Raw genomic sequence first — 24947 nt, 5'->3', positions numbered from 1 at the left:
AATAAAATGGGGTCAAATGAAATAGTTAGGAATTTTTTTTTTTTCTCCAGGGAAAAAGGTTTTTAATTCTTTTCAAAAGAGTTGTCGAGAAATTTGAGCTGTATCTAAATATACAAAACAAGTAAAAAAAAGTTTTCAGCTTTTTAAGGAACTTTAATTAAAAAGTCATTCCGGGAGAAATACGCAAATCTATGTATAATTAAATCAATAAACTAAAAAATATATAGGACAACCAATAATAAAAAAACTATTCTTGTGATGATATTGAGTCGTTGAGAGGAACTAGAGGTTGAGTTGACTCACGGCACTTTTTTGGTGCAATAGGACTCAGCGCCATTTACATATCGCCTTGGTATGCATGTTTGACAAGGCCAAACCTTGCATTTTGATTTTTCACACTGGTACCATTCCATATTTTAACTTGCTAAAAGCTTCGCCTAAAACTTTATGGAACTTTTTACACTTAATTTGGTTTGTAGCTATTATTGTTGTCAGAGTCGCTGTTGTTGCTTGGTTTATTTGCTGCTCGTTATTAAAGCTAGGCTTACGTTGTTTTTTAGCTTGCTGCTTTTTTGCTCTCAGCATCTTTCAATCTCTCGAGTATTTCAGGTTTATTGAGACACTTGCCTTCGAACCTTGGTACGTCTACATCTTTTCGTTTTTTTTGTGTCAACGTGTTTAATGCGAAACTGTTGCAAAGCTGGTGCAAGCGATTGGGCCGATTGCAATTGCTTTTCAACCTCATTTTGAATTTTCTTTTAAATAGCCGGAGTTTCTACAATATTGGAGGTTGTTTGCAGGCGAGTTGACTTTGGAGGTGACTTTGAAACTGATGCTATGCGACATACTAATGCTAGATGTTGTTGGTGTAGATTCAAAAGGCACTGGCTGAGATAGTGTGGTTCCTGCTGCTAGTAGTGGTGGTGATACTATCATAGATTCTGGAGGTTGAGATGACGGTGTTTCAAACGTATTAGCAATTAGTAATTTTGACTGATCATTTTTATTGATGTCGAGTGGAAACAAGCCAGTATTCTAAAATCCAGTGACTATTTAGGTGCGTGTAAAAACTTCACAAGAGCTGAAATATTTTGCTTGCAGTTGACTAAAAGATTCTTTTGATAAGTTGCTGAACTTTGTCTCTGCATAAAACTTTTCAAGTAATTTGCGCCGAACTCTTTTAACATGGCAATAAACACCGACATCTAGTAGCTGCAGAATGTGTGACGAATGAGATGGTAAGCAAATTAACAAGATATTGTTCTCGATGCAAATAAGTATGACCCAATAGGTGACTTGTCACATCTCCATCTACGACTAAAATATGAATGACTATAATTGGATAACTGTAATTAGATTTATTTAATTAAATAATTAATTAAAGTAAAAATTAACCAATTACCTGAAAATTTTTTAATGGCGGGAACATACGTGAGCCACTTCACGAATTGCATTATCATATTGATTGAATTATCATTATCATTGAATTACATTATTATATTCATTGAATTATCTTCCGGATGGAGATATGGCGTATAAGGCATTGTCTGGACCACCCAGCAATATTTTATTTTGAAAATGTTTTTTTGAGGGATAAAAATTCTACTTTCGTAAGACAGGAACGATTCCTCCTCACCCTTATGTTATTTCCCCAGTAACTCTTCAAAGCCAAACAGAAACATCTAAGCACTCTGAACATACTAAATAGTTTTTACTTTTCAGAAGTGCCTATCTCGAGAGAACAGGTTTTTGCTTCTCTTTCCTCGCACTTCTCATAATGTTTTTAGACATCAACCTCAGTTATTTCTTTATTACAAGAAGAAATTTTTGTGATTTCAGGAAAATTTGGTCTCCCAATTGTTTGAAAATGTTGTCCTTCAAAGACTATCATCAAATGAAATCTCACAACCGATAGAAACAACAGTTGTGTTTCCACAATCTAAATATCTCCTGAATGTTAGGACTTTTCCTTTTTGGATTCTAATTTTTCATGAAAACTGAGTCGAAAATTATTAATTATTTTTGAATTAAATTTTGAATTTATTAATCATTTTTGAAACACTAAAGAAATATCTATCATATTTTATCCTTCATATTTTAGCTAAACTAAAAGTCAATTTTTTAGCCCTCCTGAAATATCAATCAAGAGAAATTTGTGCACCTATGACTTCTTGTAACTAAAGCCTACCCATTCTGTTTAATCTATATTAAGTTTTAGGTTAAAAAAACTAATAAACAAAGCTGTTGCAATGGCGGTAGTTAAGGAAGTCTAAAATATTATGACCCACTAAAACATAAGTATTTAAAAAACAAAGTTAAAGTGGCTGAATATTCAAAATAATACAAAAAGATTGTAAGTGGCTATCAATTGCTTTTTCGATGACTTGAATAGCATTTGACTATCTGGTCTAATATGTCAATACTACCTTTATATTGGCTATGATTCAGAACAATCCATGGTTTTTCATTTTGATCAATAACAATTTTATTTCTATGCTGATAATGCAGCTTTTATTTTCTAAGGAACATAAGAAACAAATACTAGAATCACTTTGAAAACTAAAAATACTAAGATTCACAAGTTGCTTAAGCCTGGCATTAACTGAGAAATTTCTCATTCTCTTTTTAAGGCTGCCGGTGTAAATCATTTTTTGTCCTAGCAAACGTTGTGTACAATGAATATTAGTAAAAAATTGTCTGTTGTTATGTATCTACCACTTCCATTTAAATGATTAGTTAGTTAGAGAGCCACTCTTCTACACTATCTGACATCCCACACTTCAATAACTCCTAACATCCCAAACTCCAATTACTCAATTAATGCATGATTGCAGGTTTATACAGTAAGAGAAAACAGACTCACATACTTGTACCCATACTTTCATTTTATTTTCCTGGTTTGCTTGGTATAAACATCTTAAAAGGACAACATCTCATAAATGTAACAAGCTGGTCATCAATGGTAATATGTGAACTTGGATTATAGTTGATTCTATGCTTGTACCAAGCATTTCTATTTTATTACAAAGAGGGACAAAGTTGTTATCAAAACCCCTTTCATTTCTAGTTTCTTTCTGAGCAAATGTAATACATCCTTGCAAATCAGTAAATTGATCTTGCTGCATTGAGACAGAAAAATAGGGATGACATCTATAAGCTTCAGCATTAATGTAATTAAAAACAATATGAATCATTCCTGGTGCTAATAAAAGTTTAAAAGCAGCATTCAACACTCATATCACAAGCTTGAACTGCAGCTGGTGTTGGACCAGTAATTGTCAAATAATATGATCTAAAACTTGATTTTCATGATCACTTTCTAGCTCTTCATCTTCATCATTCTCATCAGAGATAACAGCATTTTTTTCATCATCAACTGTGATAGTATCTCCTTCATCATCACTTGAGTCATTACTTAAATAAACTTCATTTATATAAAAAAGAATACTATTAGCTTCAGCTGCAACATTCCAACATAGCCAAATCCTTACAATATATAATCTAAACAATTGTATTTCATTTAAAAAAAATCAAAACTGTGCAATAAATATAACTAATGCTACAAGCATTTGTTTGTGTCAGTAATGTAATATCAGTGAGATAATAAACAAAATATGTAACATAAGCACAGTATATAAGCATTACCATTAAAGACTAAATAATTAATGTATCCATGCTACAACTTACTCATTAAAACCAAACACATATCAATGAAAAACAAAACAATTACTTAATTCAATGCCATTTATATTTTATATTGCTATACTGATAACAATTAAGGAAATTAGTTTGAGGTATAAAAATATCTTAGCCATCATTAATGTAAAAAATTTTAAACTGATAATTTTATTGTTAGTCTATTAGTAAAAAAAAAAATTATGCTTAAAACCTCCTTATATGACACTAAAAAATGTTTTAATGTTGCAGATCAAATCAATATAGGTTTGAGTCTGTGAATACTTGTACTATCATATCTCAGAAAATTGATTTAGTTTTCTCCCAGTAGCTGTTATTGTTATACAAAAACAATTTGTAACACAAGAAATCAATGATCAGACTACTTAAAACATTCAAAATAAAAAATTTACCTTTGTTTAGAAAGTATTGCCAAATAAATATTCAAATATTAAACATATAAATACATACATAAAAAATATTAGCTAAATTTGTGAATTTTCGATCAATATTGTGCTCAGATACATTAAGCAAAACAAAAACTAAATAAAATGCAGTCTTTCTATCTTGCAAATCATTTCGTCAGCCCTTTAATTAGCGGTCTTTTTAATGTTTTATCACTACTAACACGTCCGTTAAAAAGACGATTTCACACAATAATATATTATATATAATATATCATTGATTTCACCAGACACACGTGGTCATTAGGGCATCCCGTACTTTTCAATATTTGTTAAAAAAGTTGGCCCTAAGGATTTTTTTGCCATTAGGTACACATATTAAGAAAATACAAAATTTTTTTTACCAGAATAAATGCATCATTTGCAAAAACAGACCTTAATTTTTCAAAATTTGATTGAACTGGGGAGGGGGACCAAAAATCACATATGTCTAAGAACATCCCATATAGACGGTGAAAATTTTTGTTTTTATGTTTTAACATTTTTTCATTAAAGTAAATAGAGAACAGTTTTAAAATTTAGAAGTAATGCACACGCCCCCCCTCCTCCTTTGCCTATAAAAAATTTCTTAAGTGCTTGTTTTACACCATAAAAGCAAAAACACAAATGAACACAAGTTAAAGTTGAAATGAAACTTATAACTCTATCTTTCTAATATATTACATCAGAGATACTAAAAATGGTAAAAAATATAAGTTAAACTAAAATGAGGTCCTGCTTGCTGTTAAAACGAGGAATTATTGCTCTATTTTCTGCTCTAGCTTGAATAAATCCATCGCGCCTCTCAAAACCAAACACTGTTTCAGAAGCTGCAGTTACCTTAAAAAAAAACACGGTTTAAGAAGATTTTTTGAAAGTTTCTATTGATTAACATATTATTAAGTATAAGGAAAAACCCTTTACCTCTTTAACTGCCCTCTCAACTCCTTGTGTGTGAACAGGGAAATACGGAACTACCATAGGACAATCCACAATCATTTCTAGCTCACTTATGTTCATTTTACAGGTTAAGATGGGTTCATAAGCCTCTTCCCATGTTATAAGCTCTGTTAATATGGTTGCATCCAAGTTTAAATAAGGAAGCTTGTATGTTCTGGTAGCTAGATTTCCCATTTCCAAATTTTTTCTAATTTCCAGAATTTTATTAACAGCAAATTCTCTTTCAATTTTATTTTCGCTGCAGAGTAATGTTTGCAATAAAATTTCGGAATGAGAATTCCATGCAGAAGATCTCACACACTTTTCAATAATCATTTGTACAAGTTCATCTTGAAGTTTTATTAGGGTGAGTTGGTTCAAGATGTGTCGTGGCCCTTCTATCCAACTATGCTTCACTTTAATTTGGAACCACATAGGGAAGTAAACTGATACAAGAAACTTAACAATTAACTCTAGATTTTTTAGGTCATCCCCCTCTAACCCATGCTTGCTTACCCACAATAAAAGCAAGGAAGAACCTGTATTGAGCCACCTTGAATGGACTAAAGTACCTGGTTTTTGGTTAGCCAAATCTTCAGTAAGAGTTCCATTAATTACTGTCTGGCATATTTTATAGGCATATTTCTGATCTGAAGATAACTCTTTTACTAATTCTTCAGGAAGTTCAATTAGACCAGGACCTATGGATATTGGCTTAAAACTGTAATTTCTTTCCATTTCAGTAATCTTTGTAAGCAACTTCCCAAAGGGTCCAGAAAATCCTGTCTTTGAGGTTGTCTTACCATCAAGCTCTTCTATTAAATGTCGAATACAAAGTTCATTTGTGTGAAGAGAACATATTAGCCATCCTAATTTTCTTTCTAATCTAGTTTCTAAATAATGGATAACACCTCCAATATGACCTGTATTTGTCGCCGTGCTATCACAACCAATGAATTTTAAGCTATCTTTTACCCCATGCAAATTACACCACTGAAATATTTTATTTGCAATATGTTCAGCAGGTTTAATTTTTGATTTTTTGGGTATTTCTTCTTTGGTTAAATGATGAAGATATTTACCATATTCATCAGTTAAAGTATAGTGATTTTCCTTTTGAACTGAAGGATAAAATTTTTTAGTTTCATCATTAAATGTCAATACATTTGTTTTGTCACTTCTTCCATCAAAAAGAATGCAAGAAATATCTTCACACTTAAATCTATTTTCTCCAATATTCTGACACTCTGACATAACTTTATCTTTGGCTCTATGCACTTTGTTTTTGTCTAATAACAAATAAATAGCTGATTCTGGGACAATTTTAGCCTCCACCAAATCTTTTAAAAACCCTGAAGCAATAGCAGCAGCAGCAGCAGTGTTTGAAACTTCATACCTAATTGCAGCAATAGCTGTATTTGTATCTTCATATAATTTCTCTTTAATTTAATATCCTCGCTTTTATTGCTTTTCGCTTCCTTTTAACCTCTTTATAATCTTTTGATCCTATCATAACTTGAGCTTTGTCCCCCTTTTTGTTTCTTTGTGATTGAATAAATTCTAACTCTATCAAGGGAATCCTTGCTGATTTTTCACATTTACAGTTAATATGAACTTTTCTCTCACATCCCAGACAACTTGATTCATTACAGTAAAGAATTTCACATTTACATTTAGTTATATCAAACAGTCGTGACATAGAATCCATTATGTTGTTAATTTTTTCCTTTTTGGTTAATCTTTTTCGGCAAATATCCTGAACATCACAATAACTTTTTTTGATCTTTCTGTCAATGGACTTATCTGTAAATATTACTGGAGAAGAAAAATCTGAATTTGCTTTTTTCCATTGATTAACAACTTCCAATCTTGTCTCCCTAATCAAATCATCCAAGATATATCTTCTTTTCTGACAACTCTTTAAGCAGTATAGCTTTACGAAGAACAGCACCAAGAGTTGGTAGCTCAGATGGAATAAAGTCTCTTCCTTTTCCTGGAGATAAAATATTATCATACTATATATAGTTTTTAATTAATTATTATTGTTACTCTTATTATTATTGTTGATAAAATGGTTACTGTTCATAATGTTGTTGATGATAAAACTTTATACAAGAAAATATATTCATGATTCAATACTAATGATAATAGTAAGAAAATAAATTAATAACATATGATATAATTGTCGTGAATATAATATTATCTTTGTATTACAAATATTATTTTAGTAATATTACTAAAATAATATTAATAATATATAGAAAATATTATATTCACAACAATTTTATTACCTATTAAGTCGGACATTACTGTGCTTGCTTTTTTTCTTGTTTTTATACCACTCATTGCTTATTATATATTTTATATCACGACTATATGACAATACGACTGAAAAGTAAAATAAAATATTGAAAAATGCTTTAAAACAAATATTCAAAATAATTTATATTCCCGAAACATTCCTTTGTGTTTGATATTTTATCAAGAAGTTTCTTGGGCTTTTGGTTGTTTCCGCAAAAAAATCTCTTTTTGTATTAAGTTATATTTTTGGTCAACAAAAGACCAATTTTTGCAAATGAAGACTTTTTAAAATCAACTTTTTTTAAACTGAACTAAAATATATATATGTTCAGGCAAAAAAATACTTGGGGCCAAGATTTTATAATGAAAAAATATGTTTTTTGAAAAGTACGGGATGCCCTAGTGGTCATGTCTGTTATTTCAAAAATCGTTTTAAAAATTTCGAATATTGTTTGACCAATAATCGTCTATTAGCTGAAAATGAAAGTGTCATACTTATATCAAAAATCTTATTGTATTATTCGAAGGAAATTAAATCTTCTAGTAACCTTTAGGTATTCCAAAACATCTAATTAACTCCAATTCTTTTCTAGAGCATTCTAATCAACTACCTAAAAGAGCAACTCGTATAACTGTTCGCTAATCTGTTTTTGGTCAATTGCAAGTCATGGTTTAAACTATAATATATGCTAGAAAAATAGAAAGAATAATAAGGTATTTCTCAATGCTTTCAATTTCTGTAAAAATAAATTAATACTAATAAAAAAGACTTTTAAGACAAAAAATGCTGATTTAAATTCTAATGCTCTTAATACTTAGGAAAATTAATTGATCTCCAGCCATTACATACATACATACATACATACATACATACATACATACATACATACATACATACATACATACATACATACATACATACATACATTGGGTTGCATAAATATAGAGTTAGTTGATTTTTAATATGATTGGTAGTGTGATAGATGAGAAACTTTCATTTAAAACACATATAAATAACCTTACTCTCAAATTAAACTGTTCCAACAGCATGTTAGCAAAAAATCAACACTACATTAATTTTGATACATTACTATCTATATATTGCGCAATTTTTGGTTCACATTTACAATATGCATGCCAAGTTTGGGGACAATCTAAAACAGTCTGTCTTTTCAAAATTGTTTCGCTTAAAAGTAGAGCAATATGAATAATTCATTTCTGTCCAAGAAACTTCACTACTAACATCCTGTATCTTACATCCAAAGTTCTTTATTTCTATGATTTAATCCAGTTTCTAAATTGTTCACTTGTCTAGAATCACGGTCTCCTTCCTTCCATATTTTGTAACTACTTTAATAGTAGGACATTGTGTGGGCATAACCTAAGATCAGTCACTTTTAACAACTAACCATCCCACAAAAACAGACAACTAAACATGGAATAAATTCCATTACATATCAGAAAAACAGAGCAAAAATATAGAGTCAGGATGCATTTTAGTATTTTGTATGCACACCACAAACTTTCACTCATGCACAAACACATCTAGGCATAGATTCAACTAGTCGGATGCATAATTCTGTTGGAAATTCTTTCCAAAGCTTTTTTAAGGCCATCTGTAATTGTGCAACACTGGCTATGTTCTCTTTGACTAATCTCTTGCTTATCCAAGCCAAATGTTCTCGGTGGGATTGAGATCTGGAGAACGAGCTGGCCAAGGCATGATCTTAATATTTTTCTGACCAAAACACCAAGATTGAAGTGTGAGCTGTTGCGCCATTGTGCTGAAAAATCCATTGTTATTGTCTTCCGTAAAAAGCTCTGGCTGTTGGCAAAAGTTTACTTTTGACTTTCTCTTTGTAGTTGTACTGGTTAATTCTCCCATTATAAATGTGTTTTATGACCCTGTACCTTTATGGGAGAAGAATCCCCATATTCCAACTGATCCTCCACCACCTTTTATCCTTGGTACACAAAAATGCTCTTTGAACTTTTCACCAGCCAGCCTCTTGATGATTAATCTTGATTTGCAATTTATTACCTAAAAATTGGATTCATCGCTGAAAATGACTTTGGCCCAGTCTTCTACAGACCAGTGAAGTCTTTCTCTACACCACTTTAATTTTTTTAGGCGATCTGAGACACGCAAAAGTGATTTTCGAGCAGCGACAGCGACCTAAGCCTTTCTTATTTAGGCATCTTTGTACAGTCCATCTACTAACACTAACATTTTCAGGCGTATTTGTAAACCCTTCAGCAAGTTTGCAGTAAGAAATTTAAGGGTCTTGTCTAATCTTTCGATAGAGATAACTTTGGTCTCTTGAAGTTAGCTTTAAAGGCCTACCAAGCCTTGGTAAATCTTTGACACCATTATGTAGCTTGTGGTTTTTCAATGTTGTTTGCACACATTTAAGCGCAACATTGCACATTCGAGCTATTTCCTATTGGCTTTTTGTTTTATCTTTTAGCAGACCTACAATTTGCCATCGTATATTGTCTAAAACAGCTTTTCTGCCCATTTTTGTCTTTTTACTTTACCAAATGATTACCAATGCGAATAACTCAAGATATAAAAATGATAATTTAATTTTATTTTCGCAAGAACATTTATATAGTTTGAAAGAAATCAACCATCAAATTTTAGATCGTTTGAATAATATTTTGTTGAGATATTTTAACTTAAGTTGTTAAATTTTAATTGACTCTATATTTTTGCTACATTAGAAATACAGGTATGTTCTAATTGAATTAATAACTACTCAAGACTGGTTAAACCAACGAGTTTGAATTATATACCATTTGATAGAGAATCAATTAGTTAAGACATTTAATACGCTTTTAATCGTGTTAATTAGTTGTTTTCAAAAATAATTTTGAAAAAAACAAAAATATCACACAAACAAAGTAGTGACTCTATATTTATGCAACCCACTGTATAACATTCTAAATTATTTATATGTTTATCTTACAGATAAGCAGAAAAGATTGAGAAAATAGAACATAAATTTTCTAATACTAATTTTATGTTTTTATCATAGTCAATTTAATTTGTTAAAAGTTATTAAAAATAAATCAATAAAAGCTTTACATACAAACTCTCAAAAAATTAAACTTTTTGTTTTATCTGCTATTTTTTACTCTAAATTATTACTGTTTTTATTATTTGTTTCAGTAGCTATAGTATTTCAATTAAAGTATCATGGGAGTAAGTCATAATTTTTAATAAAGTTTATTACATAGTTATACTTTATTACATTCAACTATATAATTAATTATATACCATGGTGAGTTTATCAATATTTTGTTAGTGTTTGTGCATTTAGTTTATTCATTTACAAATCTATTCATAATTATTAATTTTCATATGGTTTTAACAATTGCTTAAATTATAAGGCTTGTTATTTTGTCTTAATTGTTAGAGAAAATCCTCTAAAGGAAAAGAAAAGAAGTTGAAACGACAAAAGGTGGATGCTATGTATTTTCAAATTCTTTATAAATATATAAATAATTGATAGGACTTTGCTGAAAACCCCCGATAATTGACATTTAAATCAAATGTCAAGTCTTTAAGCAGCTTATTCATGAAAGAACTGAATTCAATGATTAATTCATCTTCCCTGGCATTTAAACGCTCCTATCCCTGCCATAGCAATTTCATTACATCTTAAAGCTATGGCAGAGACTTTGCTAAAACCATTTAAAAGCTACATGTGTGATTTAAATGACAGTTGTTTCTTGCTAAAAAAAACTCTCTAGATCAATTAATGTATTATATTTAGTTATTTCTTCATCTATTATGAACATGAAACCAGCAACTAATTAGATAACTGAAATCTGAGGTTTTAGTTGATGGGGAATTAAAGAAATCCAAGGGTTCAATTGACCTGAAAGTTGGTTTTTCTTTAATTTTCTAAAAAATAGCTTTTAATAGGGATGAAAATCAAGTTATTAAGTTTACAGACTTTCTCAAGTCCCTAGTCTCCTTTTTGTAAATAACAGTGCAAAATATGGTGTTAGATTTTGTTCATTAGAACTTTCAGGAAAGAAAAGATAATGCAAACCATGTTGCGACTGACCATTGTTTAAAGTTTAAGAAAACAGATAACCTTGGTTGAAAAATTTAACATTATCTGTTAGTTTAAAAAATCTGAAATTATGAAGTTTATATTAAAGTTAAATTAAACAAGTAAAAGAAATTTTGATTATCTTTTTTTTTATTTTTATTTTTTATTTGCCCCCTGCTCCAACTAACTAAACATAAATTTCTACCCATCTACTTCAATACCTTTTTTCTTTGTAAGTATTGACACATAAGTAAACATTGTTAAATACTAAAGTAGATAAAATTTTTTACTCTAAAATAGTTTTGAAAGTACTATATTTCTAGTTTTGTTACAAATTTGAAATTATTCGACTGTCGACTAAATCGATTAATGTATTTTTCAAAGTCGACCAAAATTGACTAATACATTTTTAAAATCGACTAAGTTGACTAAAAGTCAATTTAGTCTAAATATTTGAATAAAAAATTTGTTATAATCGTATACTTTAATGTTACTTGACAATTTATTTTTTAGATGCTATGAAGCAAATAAAACTTTAAGAGAGTAAACAAAAAAACTAGGTGCTATGTAATACTGTTGTAATAACACATACTGTTGTTATATCAAGAGCATTTTGTTTGTTCAATTTTAATTCATTTAATCTCTTAAATGAATTAAAATCGAATAAACAAACAAAAGCGGAAGTTAAAATCACAAAGTAAAGAAAAAAGTACACATGGGCTATTTATATCATTTTTCACAACAAAAAATTAACAAAAAAATTTAATAAAAAACAGTAGGGTAGATTGGCAGGGGCAGATGGGGCGGCTAAACTTTTTTTGGTGAGGCAGATTTATAAAACTTTTTCGCATCCTTAACTGAGTACCATAACACATTACTTACCATTTTGTTTTAAAAAGCATCAACTGGTTACTATAATGAGAAAAGGGAATCATTAATGAAGTGGTGGTACATACAGTAAACTAAGACTTAAGTTTATGTGATACAGCAAATTAGGTTCAGTGTTCAGATATTTTGGTTGAATTAAAAAAAACCGCTATGAATGATGTTCTTACGCATGACTCAATCTTTATAAATAGTAGTTTATCTTTACAAGATAAACTACTAATAAAGATATCTCTTTACTAATTGGTCAGCATCATCACAATTTAAAGATTGATAAAGTTAAATCAAGTGAAAAAATAGAAGTAAGGATGTCAGGATGATTACCCAGTTAAATCAACTTTTAGTCGATTAGTAAAAAACCTATAGTCAATTAAATCGACTATTTGATTTTTCATAGTGGAGTAATTTCAACTTTTAGCTAGTTGACTTTAAGTCAATTTAGTCGTTGTCAATAACATTTAAGTTATTGATGCATACATTTTAATTACAGTTAAAAATTTTGTTCCGACTAAACACTCTTAGTTGGAACAAAACATTTTTGAATCAAAGTGCTATAATCAGAATAAAAAAAATTCAGATAGATCAAACATCTTTTATTGCAATATGTTTATATGTTTAAAATACATGCAGTTTGAAAATTTACTTAGAACATTGGCTCAATACCATCTACTTCATCATTTTTTATCATTACGGTGAATAAATATGTTGATATAAAAGTTTTTGGATTTTAAAATGAAGCATTTAACAATGATGCAAGTGAAGAGCAAGTATGTAAAAATTTTCAGGAAATTCAAACTTTGAATGAAGCAGTGTTTGCTGTTAATAAAGCTGAAAAGGTATTTTACATAGTTATTGTTTGATTTTGATTTTGAACATCTTTTTAGATTATGTTTTTTTTAGGATTTTTGATTAACTTTCAGATTGAGAATCCATTTTTACTGCTTAGTGCTTTTCAAAAGTACAACCGAAATGGGTAAATTTATATCTGCTATTATTTATATTCTTGCTATTATTTACTGCGCATACAAGTTTTTTTTACAAAATGTTTTTTTTTTTACACAAGTTGTTTTTGTTTGATGCCAATAATTTAATATAACAGTTTTTGTTAATGAATACAAATTTTGTAAAATAACAACCTTTGCTGATCCTAATGAAGAAGTTGCTAATTAGAAATGTTAAGTTCCTATATTGTATAGCAATTTGAAATTTATTGGTAGAGTACTTTAGCATTTAAAATGACTAATGCATATTGCAGTAAAAGATTTTATTATTGTTACAGAATTGGGAACCATTTTATAAATAATTCATGAATTTTGTCCATTATTTTAATGCTAAATATCAACAGGTGGCTTATTTTTAGCTATTTAAATGTGAAATTAATATCAATAATAAAAGATTGATAAGAAATTCTTTTAGATTAAATGTGAAATTACTATCAATAATAAATGATTAACAAAAAAAAATTCTTTTAGATTAGATTTAGCAATAACTTGTAAAAAAGTGTCAGCTTTGACAAAAGAAGAAATGGATCATGCATTTAATCTTGTAAAAGACAATATGATAGCTTTGTAAGTAAAGTTCCTGTTTACTGTTTACCATCTTTTTGTTTTGTCAAACTACTAAATTTTCTTTAACATTTTTTCTTATTATGTAAAACACAATGGAAAGAGTTTGATGCTGCTTTTATCTTTTTTCTTCAAATAATTAAAAGTTTTATTTCCCAAATGTGTTGTATTTGTTTCACCAAGTTTAGAATGTTGTTTTAAAATACTTTAAGTTCTGCAAATTTTTTTTTATTAGGGTTGGAAACTTTTACAAAACTTAATTTAAATTTAAATAAATTTGTTTAGTTACCAAGAGAGCAGCTGGGGATGGAGTGAGATAAAGAAACGTGAAGAAATGGGAGAACATAATGCTAGGTTAAATTCAGCTTTGTATATATAGATAAATGACTGTTTTGTTTATTAAGTTACTCCTATAGAGTTTAAGTATTTGTATCTCATGTAGGTAGAGCTCTTTGCATAAATTTTAGGTATCTTTTGGTAAAAGATTGTGAAAATAATATTCTTGGAATGGCACACTTTCGATTTGACGTAGAAAATGAAACTGAAGTAATTTATTGGTGAGAGTTAAAAAATTTGTTTTTTAGCTGCTTTTTTATATTTACTTTTTTTAATTTCATTTAAAATTTATCTAGTTATGAAATCCAGCTTGATGATAAAATTCGTGGAAAAGGAGTAGGAAAGTTTATAATGCAAATTCTTGAGTTGATGGCAATTAAGTAAGGTTCTAACTCTATTACAAAAAAAAAAGATTTTTTTTTTCTACAGAGAACAATAATTTCTTCAGGTTTTATATTAAATAATCTTGTCACAGGGCAAATATGAAGAAGGTTATGCTAACTGTTTTTAAAGGTATTGTTTTAAACATTTTTATAAGCAAGAATATTTATCTATGTAGCTTGTAAGTAAATGCAAATTTTTTTTATAAATTTTAAAAAAAAAAGAGTTAACAAGTTTGACAAATGACTGTCTCATAGATATTTATATTTTGATGCTCTTAGCATTTGCCAAATGCTAAGCGAATTTTACAGCTCTAAGTTTACTTAGAGTGAAGTGAGTTGTGGTTTTTGTTCTTTTTCTAACAACCTCTTTTTAATTTAGCTAATTTAAAAGGAAAAGATTTTTTCGAAAAACTAAAGTAAGCTTACATTTTCTTTAATTTTTATGTTTGCGGTTGTACTACTTGTTGTTTTTCTTTTGTTATTTTTATTGTTGTATTTCAAAAGTTTCAAAAATACTTAATGGAAATTTCACAGAGCGTAACTACAAATAAAAAAAATTACTTAGTATTTATTTGGGCAGCCTTTTGCATTATCGTTTTGGCATGGAGTTCCCAATCTTAAATTGGTGCCGATGGACAATCTTGTGCTTGGTGTTCTCAATTAATGCAAAAAAATTTCTCCCTTTAAGTAATTTAGTCGATATAAATGATTTGAAAGATGTTCAAACGAACTAAGATTGAACTATATTGACTTTATGATGGCTGGTGGATTTCCAAACAATCCTTAATTTATGTCATTTCTTATTTCCAACATCATAGCTGGTTTTGTATTTTAGGCACAACTTTGCAGCCAACTGAATAGCTGGTTTTGTCAGTCTTCCTTTGAGAGCTCTGTGATATTTTGAATAATCTTGTAAATGTAATTAATTTTTCGTCTTAAAACTAGACAAAATACATTTTAAGTTAAGTTTCTCATAGTTTATACATCAAACCAAATCTTTAACAACTTTTACTGCTTTTTCAGCACATATTGCTGTGTTGGATGTTTGTAATAATTAAAAATAACTTAAAATGCATTAATTGCTCTTGAATTTGATCTTGCTCAATGAAGAGATGGTGATGTATTAGGAAAATTAATTTTAGGAAAATACTCATTTTCTTTATAACAAAGATATCCTATGCATAGATTGTTGAGCAATTTCATATAATCTTTAAAAAAGTTTTAGAGTTTTAAAGAAGTTTAAAGAAGGACCATTGTTGTCAAATGCTGCTTGTAAGATTGTTAAAAGAGTAATGCAGGTTAGATGAGGTAGACTCTTCTGGACATACAGAATCAATGACTAACTTCAAAACTCTGTATGGAACATGATGTTGATATGAAACATATTATGGATTATCAAACTCAAAGTCACTATATTTTTTTTGTAGTCTAGTTACTACACCATTTTTTTACCAGTATTAACAGCAATTGTATCTAATCAGTATCTGTATCAAAAGTATCAAATCAGTATCTGTATCTTCTGTAGGTGAGTCATTCAAGTTTTCATTTTGGGAGTTTTTTTGTTTTCTTAAATGTGTATTAAGGTCTATTGATTTTCTTTTTTATAAGAAAAAAGAAATATTTGCTTTTTAATTACCATTCTGTAAATGACATTCAAGAATTTTAATGGAAATGATAAAAATGTATATTTCTAAACTTCCCGATTCGTTAGCCATATACCCTTCAAATCAGTTTTTCTTCTTCGCTTGTTAGCCTTCAAATCAGTTGTCCTTCTTAACATTCTAGCCTTCAAATTAGTTGTCCTTCTTTGCTTGTTAGCCTTCAAATCAGTAATATCAAACATTTGAGAAAATTTTGGTTTTCTTAAATGTTTGGCTGTTATAAGATAAACATTTGTTATAAGATTTCTTACTTTCCAATGAACAGATTGTTTTGATAAAGTTGGGAATGAAAATTTTTGCCACATTTCTATCAGTTCCAAGCAAATTATTTTCGATTCGACTTAATTTTGACTTTTCTAAGTACACAACTGATTCGAATCTTTTAGTAAAACTGTAGCTTTACATGGCATTCTTTTTAAACTGTCTAAATTTTCAATACTGACTTTATGTTTTCTAATAACATTTTGAAATCTTTTTTTTTTTTCCCAAACTCTTTGTCCAATTTTTCTTGTTTTTGCTTGGTAAATTCTTTGATTGCTTATATGACTTTCTAAAAAATAAAGTGTAAATGAAATTATTCAGGTAAATTAAAAAAAAAAAAGGTGAATAATATATTTTCAAAATAAATTAACTTCAATTTGCATGAAATAGGACATTACAAGTGTATTATTATTTGTATATATTATTGTTTTCAGAGATGATTTTAAGGGTTTACTTATTCTATTTTTTAACTTATGTATTTGATAAATATATGTTATGTTTCATTATATATTTTAAATTGCTTAACTTTAATACAACATAATTTAAGAAAATGTGTTTGCTTTGGTGGGTGACTTTTTTAAATAATCAATCAAATAACAGATATATTCATGCAATATACATAAATATTCATTTACTGTTTCAGGGTTTCAAAAAAAATTCATAAAAGCTCTTAAAAGTCAACACCTTATTCTCCATACTTTTCATTTCGACAATTTATAGTTTTTAAATATTTTTTGAAATTATAATAATAATTAATAATATAGAGGGTGTTAAAAATAACAAAAACAAATTGCATTAAAAAAAAACAAAAAAAAACACATTAAAATGATATAAAGCTTGTAAAATAAAGATAAAGAAAGTGAAGAAAATGAAAAAATAATTCAAACAACAACATAAAAGTTCTATCAATTTTTTTTAACAGTTAAAAAGAATTTTTTGTTGTTCTTTTTTCCAGGTATACAGTCGATGATACTTCTCCACAATATTATGACCCGCACCATCCTGAAAACTATGATTATGAGATTTATAGTAAATGCTTCTTTCGCAAAGGACAATGAAATTTGAAATAAAAACCACTAACTTTATAAATTGTAAATAACATTGAACGTTTTATTTGAAGTTCTTAGAAAGTAGTGAAAATCTATTGTGATTTTTTCAAACATTTGAAGAACACTGAGCCATAAAAATCCGATTAGTAAAATCTTGAAAATCGTGGTTTACGGGTTTTTTTAAAAAAACATTTTCTAAAAAACAGTAAACCTTTATATGGACTTGAACATAAGAGCTGTAGGAATCACGGAATCGGAATCAGAAGCACTATTGGAGCGACTGTAGTTACTACTGTACGACTGTTACGACTGAAGTTACTGTAAAGGTTGGTTAAAATTAAAAAGTCATCTGTAGTTTTTTATTACTATGATCCGTTTTGACACCCTTGCGTTTCTAATTAAATATCAGATCTGTTGGTTTGGATTATGAAAAATATTTGCTGAGCAAGAAAGATATTTAAAAAATATTTGCTGAGCAAGAAAGATATTTTAAAGCTAGTAGATTTAAACTTAAGGCACAAGACTTGCTTCGTCCCTCTGAAAAGGATGGCAGTGATGTTACATCAAAGGATGCGAATCCCTGAGATTTACACTAATAGAAGCAACGGTTTTTTTTAACAACAGTTCTTAAACAATTCTATTTAGAGCACTTTAAAAAAACCAAGGAGTTGTTTTTCTAAACGGCCTCTCTCTTATGGTGGTGTTTCCAAAAATATTAAGAAATTGTGAAGAGGCGGTCTGGATAAGAAAAACGGTGGTTCATATATCTTTTAGTTGATTGTAAAACTAGTTTGAGTGCTGATCATGTTTTTTCTATTTAGCACAGAGTTATTCATGAACATACTTTATTATAAGTTATAAAAATCTACAATTGCAATTGTGCAGTTTATGGACAAACGTGTGTAAGATCGGAGATAAGGCTTTGTAAGGGGAAATTTCTATTGCGGATCAGTGAAATAGAATATATTTAAAAAAAAGATTTTTAAAATAGATTTAAAAAAAATTGATGTCTTTTAGTTGGTAAATGTGCTATATAAATACGCTGTATGAATTTGAGTTCAATTAAAATCATCTAATGCTTTAACGAAAATAAACTCCCAACTGAAACACAGAAAAAATTGAATCCTTTCGGTTTTATCTTAAATAGTTTTAAGATTTCACATTCTGACTGGTCATACAATCTCATAATTGATTTAAAAAAATCTATAGACGTCTAGGCTTAAAAAACTCTGTAACCGTCTAGGCTAAAAAATTTATAAGTTAGATTAGCACGCGAGGCATGAAAGCGCTTTTCATTTGAATGATATTATAAGATATGAAGTTTTTGAAGTTTTTGTTTCATAAGGAGATCACTTGTTAGTTTTATACTAACAAGTGCGTTACCTCGTTTAAGTATCTGATTGTTAAAATAGGTTTTTTTCACTAAAATACCTTTTTATTAAGAATGGAACTTCTTCAATCTAAATTTTGTAGTCCTACGGTACAGTAAAAAAAAAAAAAATCAGTTTTATTCGGACAGTAATCACACAAAAAATTGGGCAAATGTTGTTTGAAATACTTTGAAGAAAGTAAAATTGAAAATAACCAAACATAATGAACATTTACAAGAATCTGCGCCAAGTATGCAAAAATATTCTAATATTGTAGAAAAATTTTGTAGGAAAGTGGCGAGTGAGTGATAGCGGTGCTGCATTATGTAAAGATTAAAGTTTCTCCAACATCAATCTTTCTCATATCACCAAAAACTAACAATTTTGTGTGATATTTGTGAGATTTCACTCTACTTACTACTTTTTTACTTACTACTTACTACTTTTTTTTTACTCTCGGATCAAATTAGATCAAATTCTAGGATCAAATTTAGTAAGAATGGATGACCGAAATCCATTTCAGGGTTCTCCTCTTATGAAAGTTTTTAAAGTAACCTTCAAAGAGAACTTTAAGAAGTGTTAATGAACTCATCATAGAAGTACTTGAAGTTTTTGTCTAAAATTTACCTAAAAATTAATTGAAATGCTAGGTATAAACAATAATCTATAACCTTCTACCTTTGTTAGCAAATATTTTGAAATAGAAAGTACTTTTTTCACATTCTTACGATTGATGTACAGCTGTATTGCCCTGATTAGAAAATAGACAGTAACTGAAAAAATCCCATCCAGTGGTATTTTTAAAAAACTATTGTTGGTTTGGTCAACTAATTAAATTTATAATAAAGAAAATCTGCTTACAAATGGTAACAAAAGCGTTTTTAAATGAAGTTTCTTTAAAATTTTAATGCTGATTTTTTTTTTTTTTACTATTACTTTAATGAACATGAAAGTGAAACTCGATTTTATTTGTTTTTATTATTAAAAGCGGACCATTTTCTGAGCAGGGCAGTGTAATAAGATGTGCAAAATTTCTATCTACGGAATACCATCGTAAACAGGGAATGATACGGTCCTCTCATGATGATTCTAAATCTGTTTGTTATAATTTGAAAAAGACATTCAAATTACCCTTTTCTATAAATTTCCGGTTTTAATGAAAGAACTAAAGTGCGAACCATGCGAGTTATCTCACTGATTGACGAAGAAACTTATCATTTTAAATTTTTATCAAATATTTACACCTTCTTTATTTGAAAAGGTCAAATCTTTCTAAATATTAATAATCATCAGTATTAATAGGAAGTAACTTTACAAATGAATAAAAAAATTTATACAAATCAAAGCATTAACCTTTTCTTCACTCAATTATATCAAATAATCAAACAACAAACTGATTGTACATAAAAAAACAGTGATTTTAGTGAAATTTCCAATTGACAGAAACTGAGATATCGTTTCACTGCCTGACACAGATACATGACTTCGATATGGAATTTTTTTATCATAAAAAACCATCACAAACGAAAGACTTAACTTAAAAGATCTTTTAATCCCAAACTTATCCCAAAAAGTAGTAAATAAATAGAAGGGTTGTTTTGAAGAGAACATAAATGGTTCATAAACGGGGGTAGCATTAAATTATAATAGTTATGTACTTTTTATTTTAACTTCGATAATTTATCATGTGATAAAATATCACAAGAAAATGTATAACATAAGGATATCAAAAGTCTGAAGCCAGCAAAGTGTCTCTGGATCTTTAGAGAAAAACATTTGAATATTCAAATAGCTGTTGTTTCTAACCATAATTTATTTTATAAGTTTTTTTTTACGATTTTATCAGGAAATTTTAAAAGAAAAGGAGCAAAAGAAACTTTTGATCGTATTTCAATATTTAACTTATTACGTTTACTTGTGACGTTTACTTGTTACGTTAAAGTAAGGGTAAGTTGGTGCTGTTGCGCTGGTGCGCTCTTGTATTGCGCTTACTGAGAAGCTCACATAACTTATTTAAATTTGCGATTCTCGTTTGTGACCAGATTTATTTCACTTTTTCTGAATAGCGACAAATGTCTTCTCCTATTTTCCCCATCCATTTGCATATTTGTGCGTATTTGCTTGACGTCAACCGAACGGCAACGTTAAAATTTTGTGCAACAATAAAAAATTCATCGTAGACACGCCATCTATTTCCAGAAAATACACCAACTAGCTCTCGTCGCCAATCGTTTAACTCTTCATTAAATACCCACGAATATACACCCGACCCAGAAGATCCTGGTTTAGCGTCGCAATAATGATAAAGAAAGTATTGATCGTCTTCTACGACATTGCATGTCCTACATTAAACGACAGGAATAAATTTTACAAAAAAATAAGAATTTTTCTTTAAAATTAAAATTTGTTTAAAATTTAAAAAAATTCTATTCAAGTAAAAAGTAAAAACCTAGAACTTTTAATCATCTGATGAACTATGAGATGAACTGTGAGATGAACTGTGAAATGAACTGTGAGATGAACTGTGAGATGAACTGTGAGATGAACTGTGAGATGAACTGTGAGATGAACTGTGAGATGAACTGTGAGATGAACTGTGAGATGAACTGTGAGATGAACTGTGAGATGAACTGTGAGATGAACTGTGAGATGAACTGTGAGATGAACTGTGAGATGAACTGTGAGATGAACTGTGAGATGAACTGTGAGATGAACTGTGAGATGAACTGTGAGGTGAACTGTGAGATGAACTGTGAGATGAACTGTGAGATGAACTGTGAGATGAACTATGAGATGAACTGTGAGATGAACTATGAGATGAACTGTGAGATGAAATATGAGATGAAATATGAGATGAACTATGAGAAATTTTAGAAAGTTACTTTCAAATTAAAAACCTTGTCCATAAAGAACTCTCTGGTTTGTCGTCATCAAATCCGTTAAAAGAGATTCTTTCTCCCACTCCGTGTTGATCGCTTTCGCTTACTGTTAATATAATGAAAGAACGTTCGTGCTTTTTTACTAAGGTGAGCAGAGCATAATCATACAAAGGTCCATTGCTTAATCCTCCATTAATCCATCCTTTAGATACTTTTATTGATTGAACATCGAACCATGAAGTGTTTTTTATTTCGTTCAAGAAACCCACTTGCATCACTTTAGATTCTTTAATGTAATCCTTTTGATCATGAACGCAGTGAGCAGCTGTTAGAATATGCTGCGGTGATATTGCTATGCCTGAACAGCCTGTTGATATGCGAACAGTGTAGCTGTATGGCTCGACTAAACCAACCTTCTCGTGTAGCGGAACATATAAGCGATCGTCGCGCCCGTAGATATTTCTTCGTGCACGTCCAAGAACATCTCTTCGAACGCGTCCTAAACTTCTTACTTTACGACGCAATTTCGACGTTTTGTCAATGTTTACGTATGTTGCGACTCGTTTCCCGGTTTTTGTTGAAACAGTTTCCCAAGATAAATGATTTGATTCATCAAATATTTTCAAAGGTCCTCGGTCGTAAGATGTAAAATTGGATGCGTTTAGAACTCCAGTAAATCGTGTTGTTTTCTCAGTCCTGCTGTGAGTTTTATACATTACTGGTATTTTTATTTCATCCTCAACTGAAAGCGATTCCAACAATCGTCCAGGGTAATAAACATCATCAAACACATCTGAAGCGCATGCGCAGGCAGCAAAGTAAATAAAATGGTAAAAGAATTTCATTCTTTGTGAAAACAACATGAGTGAAGTTGAAATCTGTTCTTTGATAAAATTCCCTTTATTCCTCCTTTTTATGTTAATAACTATGACAGGAAATAAAAAAGAAGATTCTTTAAATATATATTTAATAGGACACTATAAATAGGGCTTTTTTCCTCTGATAACCTAAAAACCTAAAAAACTCTTGTAGCACGCATATCTCGTTACATACAAGTCTAGTGCTAAAATAAGTTGATTTAGCCGCATCTTTTGTACTTTACTGCAATTGTTAAGTCTTTAAAAATGTAAAATAATTCAACAGACAATTTACTGATGCCTCATAAAATCACCGTGGTTACAAGCGAGCTGATGTTTAAATTGAGTTTATCTAGAAATTGAATGAGGTTTCTTTCAAAAATAGCCTGTTTAAAGTAAGATTTCCGTTGATTCTTCAAAAACTTTTTGTTATCTCTTTTAAGACAGTTGCCAGCCACCTATATAAGTTTTGTTTTTCATATATGTTAGTTTTCGTATGACTTGTATTTTATTAATGGTTCTAATTTTTATACTGCTTGAAACTAATAAAGATGTTTATAAAACTTTGAAAATAATTTCGTAATTTTCAGTTCGTTTGTTTGATGTTCATTTGTAGAAAACGCGTAATTTTAAATGGCTAAGTATATTGGATTCAGTGTCTGTTATCAGATTTCCTGTTTTTTTGTTGTTGTTGCTGTTGCTTTTTGTTTACAAAAAATAGTGACTATGACAACAGTGTCGACTTGGTTTTTAACGTGCATTTTGTCTAAAACAGTTACCTTAAAAGTATTAACTGTCGCGGCCATTTATTTGCGAGTACAAACTCGAAAACGTTGGTCATGGATTTGTAAACGTTCGCAAATTTTTTTTATTGTAACGATTTTTAAAGATCTTTTTTTTAGGGAACTTTTAAAATCGTTACAATAAAAAAAATCTTTTGAGAATAAAAACTTTTCTTTTGAAATTTTCACAGGTAAAAAATTGTTCCCATAGATGAAATTCGGAGACAGAAAATGATAAAATGTCGCTGAGAAGTAAATATCACGTTAAATTGACAAATATTTTCACCTATGAAAATATATAATGTCATAAATTTACATGAAAGAATTGCATCATAAAAGAGCGAATTTTTATTGTACATCAAATTAAAGTTTTTTGTATGAAAACTCATCACAACAACTTCCCTGATTTTAATGAACTTTCATATAAAAACAACACTTAAGCTGTTTTAAAAGACTCATTAATTAGAATAATCTTTTATAATTTTATTTAGGTTTGTCTTACAAGAGGGGCTGAACTGTTAAAATAAAGAGATACTTTAAAAATGCAAAAGGAAAACTAATCCGTTTTTTGTTTTATTGCATATTTGTCATAGATGTGGGTAAAATTTTGCACATAGTCAAGTTTATGTGATTAAACTCTTTAAATTTTCATAACGTTAACAAAAACGTTACCAACCCTTCAAAATGACATGTAAAAATCGAATTAACAGATTGTCTTCAAAAGTAATGACAAAAATTTTATTTCTCCACAAAAGTCTTTTCGCAAATTTCTTGTTAAAAGTTACGACATAAACCGGGAATTATTTATATATTAAAGTAAAGATCAGAAATAAATTTTTAAAATGCGACAATTGGACAAAAGGACTAAAGATTTTATGATCAAACGTTAGCGACAATATATAATGGGAAACCAGATTCGGATATAAAATTCAATTATGACTTAACTTAAACCCATAAGAATAATGAAAACTTAAAATTGCGGAATAACAAAAATTTAAAAAAAAGGAAATTTATTTCTTATCTCAAGTTCTTGCTTCCAAATGATCTCCAACTATTTGGATTCTTATTACAAACGCTTTTAAATGATAATAGGTTCACTTACAAAAAAAAACCATTGTGTCGATTATTGGAAAAAAGTAAACGTCACTCTTGAAGTCTACAAAATTCCTTCAAACGCACTTGTTAATGGTTTCTTTAAATATTGCCGGCGATTAAAATACCTCGATAGTGAAAACAATATTGGCGAGTAAAATACCTTGATATTCTAAACAATACTGACGAATAATGCACCTTTATAGTCTAAACATATCGTCAATAAAATAACTTGATAATCAAAACAACCATTGTAAGTCGATTATAATAAAAGTACATCAAGGTTTTTTCTTTCATAAGTTACTAAGCTACAGACGCAACTTGAATTTTTTTCACTCTGCATTTCACACTGATCTTAAAATAAAGTTGTTTAATGAAGAGGATATTAAATAAACCATCGCGGGT

General features: G+C 29.2%; 3 protein-coding genes and 1 long non-coding RNA gene across 7 annotated transcripts; 1 reads left to right on the top strand and 3 right to left on the bottom strand.

Moving 5' to 3' along the window:
• Positions 1–132: 132 nt before the first annotated feature.
• LOC149889575 (uncharacterized) lies at positions 133–4377 on the bottom strand. The gene is made up of 2 exons (XR_016451717.1): positions 1403–4377; positions 133–1317 (listed from the first exon to the last, which is right to left on the bottom strand). It is a non-coding gene; the product is annotated as an uncharacterized LOC149889575 (long non-coding RNA).
• Positions 4378–4762: 385 nt separating this feature from the next.
• Positions 4763–6654, bottom strand: LOC149889574 (uncharacterized). The gene is made up of 2 exons (XM_090084859.1): positions 5043–6654; positions 4763–4958 (listed from the first exon to the last, which is right to left on the bottom strand). The coding sequence occupies exons 1-2, from the start codon at positions 6309–6311 to the stop codon at positions 4836–4838; spliced, it is 1392 nt and encodes a 463-aa protein (XP_089940985.1). The 5' UTR covers positions 6312–6654; the 3' UTR covers positions 4763–4835.
• LOC145183806 (N-alpha-acetyltransferase 40-like) lies at positions 5075–17922 on the top strand. Of its 4 annotated transcripts, none has more exons than XM_090084863.1 (13): positions 5075–5424; positions 7952–8072; positions 10531–10563; positions 10778–10822; positions 13093–13143; positions 13228–13280; positions 13780–13875; positions 14158–14226; positions 14340–14429; positions 14505–14588; positions 14684–14721; positions 14971–15007; positions 17469–17922. In XM_090084863.1, the coding sequence occupies exons 3-13, from the start codon at positions 10558–10560 to the stop codon at positions 17569–17571; spliced, it is 672 nt and encodes a 223-aa protein (XP_089940989.1). In that variant the 5' UTR covers positions 5075–5424; positions 7952–8072; positions 10531–10557; the 3' UTR covers positions 17572–17922. The 4 variants fall into 4 exon arrangements, with proteins under 4 accessions (XP_089940989.1, XP_089940990.1, XP_089940988.1 ...); XM_090084864.1 differs by having other exon boundaries at positions 5117–5235; XM_090084862.1 differs by having other exon boundaries at positions 5131–5655.
• A 2662-nt stretch (positions 17923–20584) lies between these two features.
• Positions 20585–24876, bottom strand: LOC145183801 (serine protease 23-like). The gene is made up of 2 exons (XM_080059278.2): positions 21830–24876; positions 20585–21274 (listed from the first exon to the last, which is right to left on the bottom strand). Exons 1-2 carry the CDS (start codon positions 22672–22674, stop codon positions 20977–20979), a joined length of 1143 nt encoding a protein of 380 aa, XP_079915404.2. The 5' UTR covers positions 22675–24876; the 3' UTR covers positions 20585–20976.
• Between the last annotated feature and the right edge of the window lie 71 nt (positions 24877–24947).

Source organism: Hydra viridissima, unplaced genomic scaffold, assembly GCF_058129835.1.
Source record: "Hydra viridissima isolate aposymbiotic clone 2 unplaced genomic scaffold, HvirCarnegie_v1 scaffold_4, whole genome shotgun sequence".
Classification (NCBI taxonomy): domain Eukaryota; kingdom Metazoa; phylum Cnidaria; class Hydrozoa; order Anthoathecata; family Hydridae; genus Hydra; species Hydra viridissima.
This window is presented reverse-complemented; position numbering and strand designations above follow the sequence as displayed.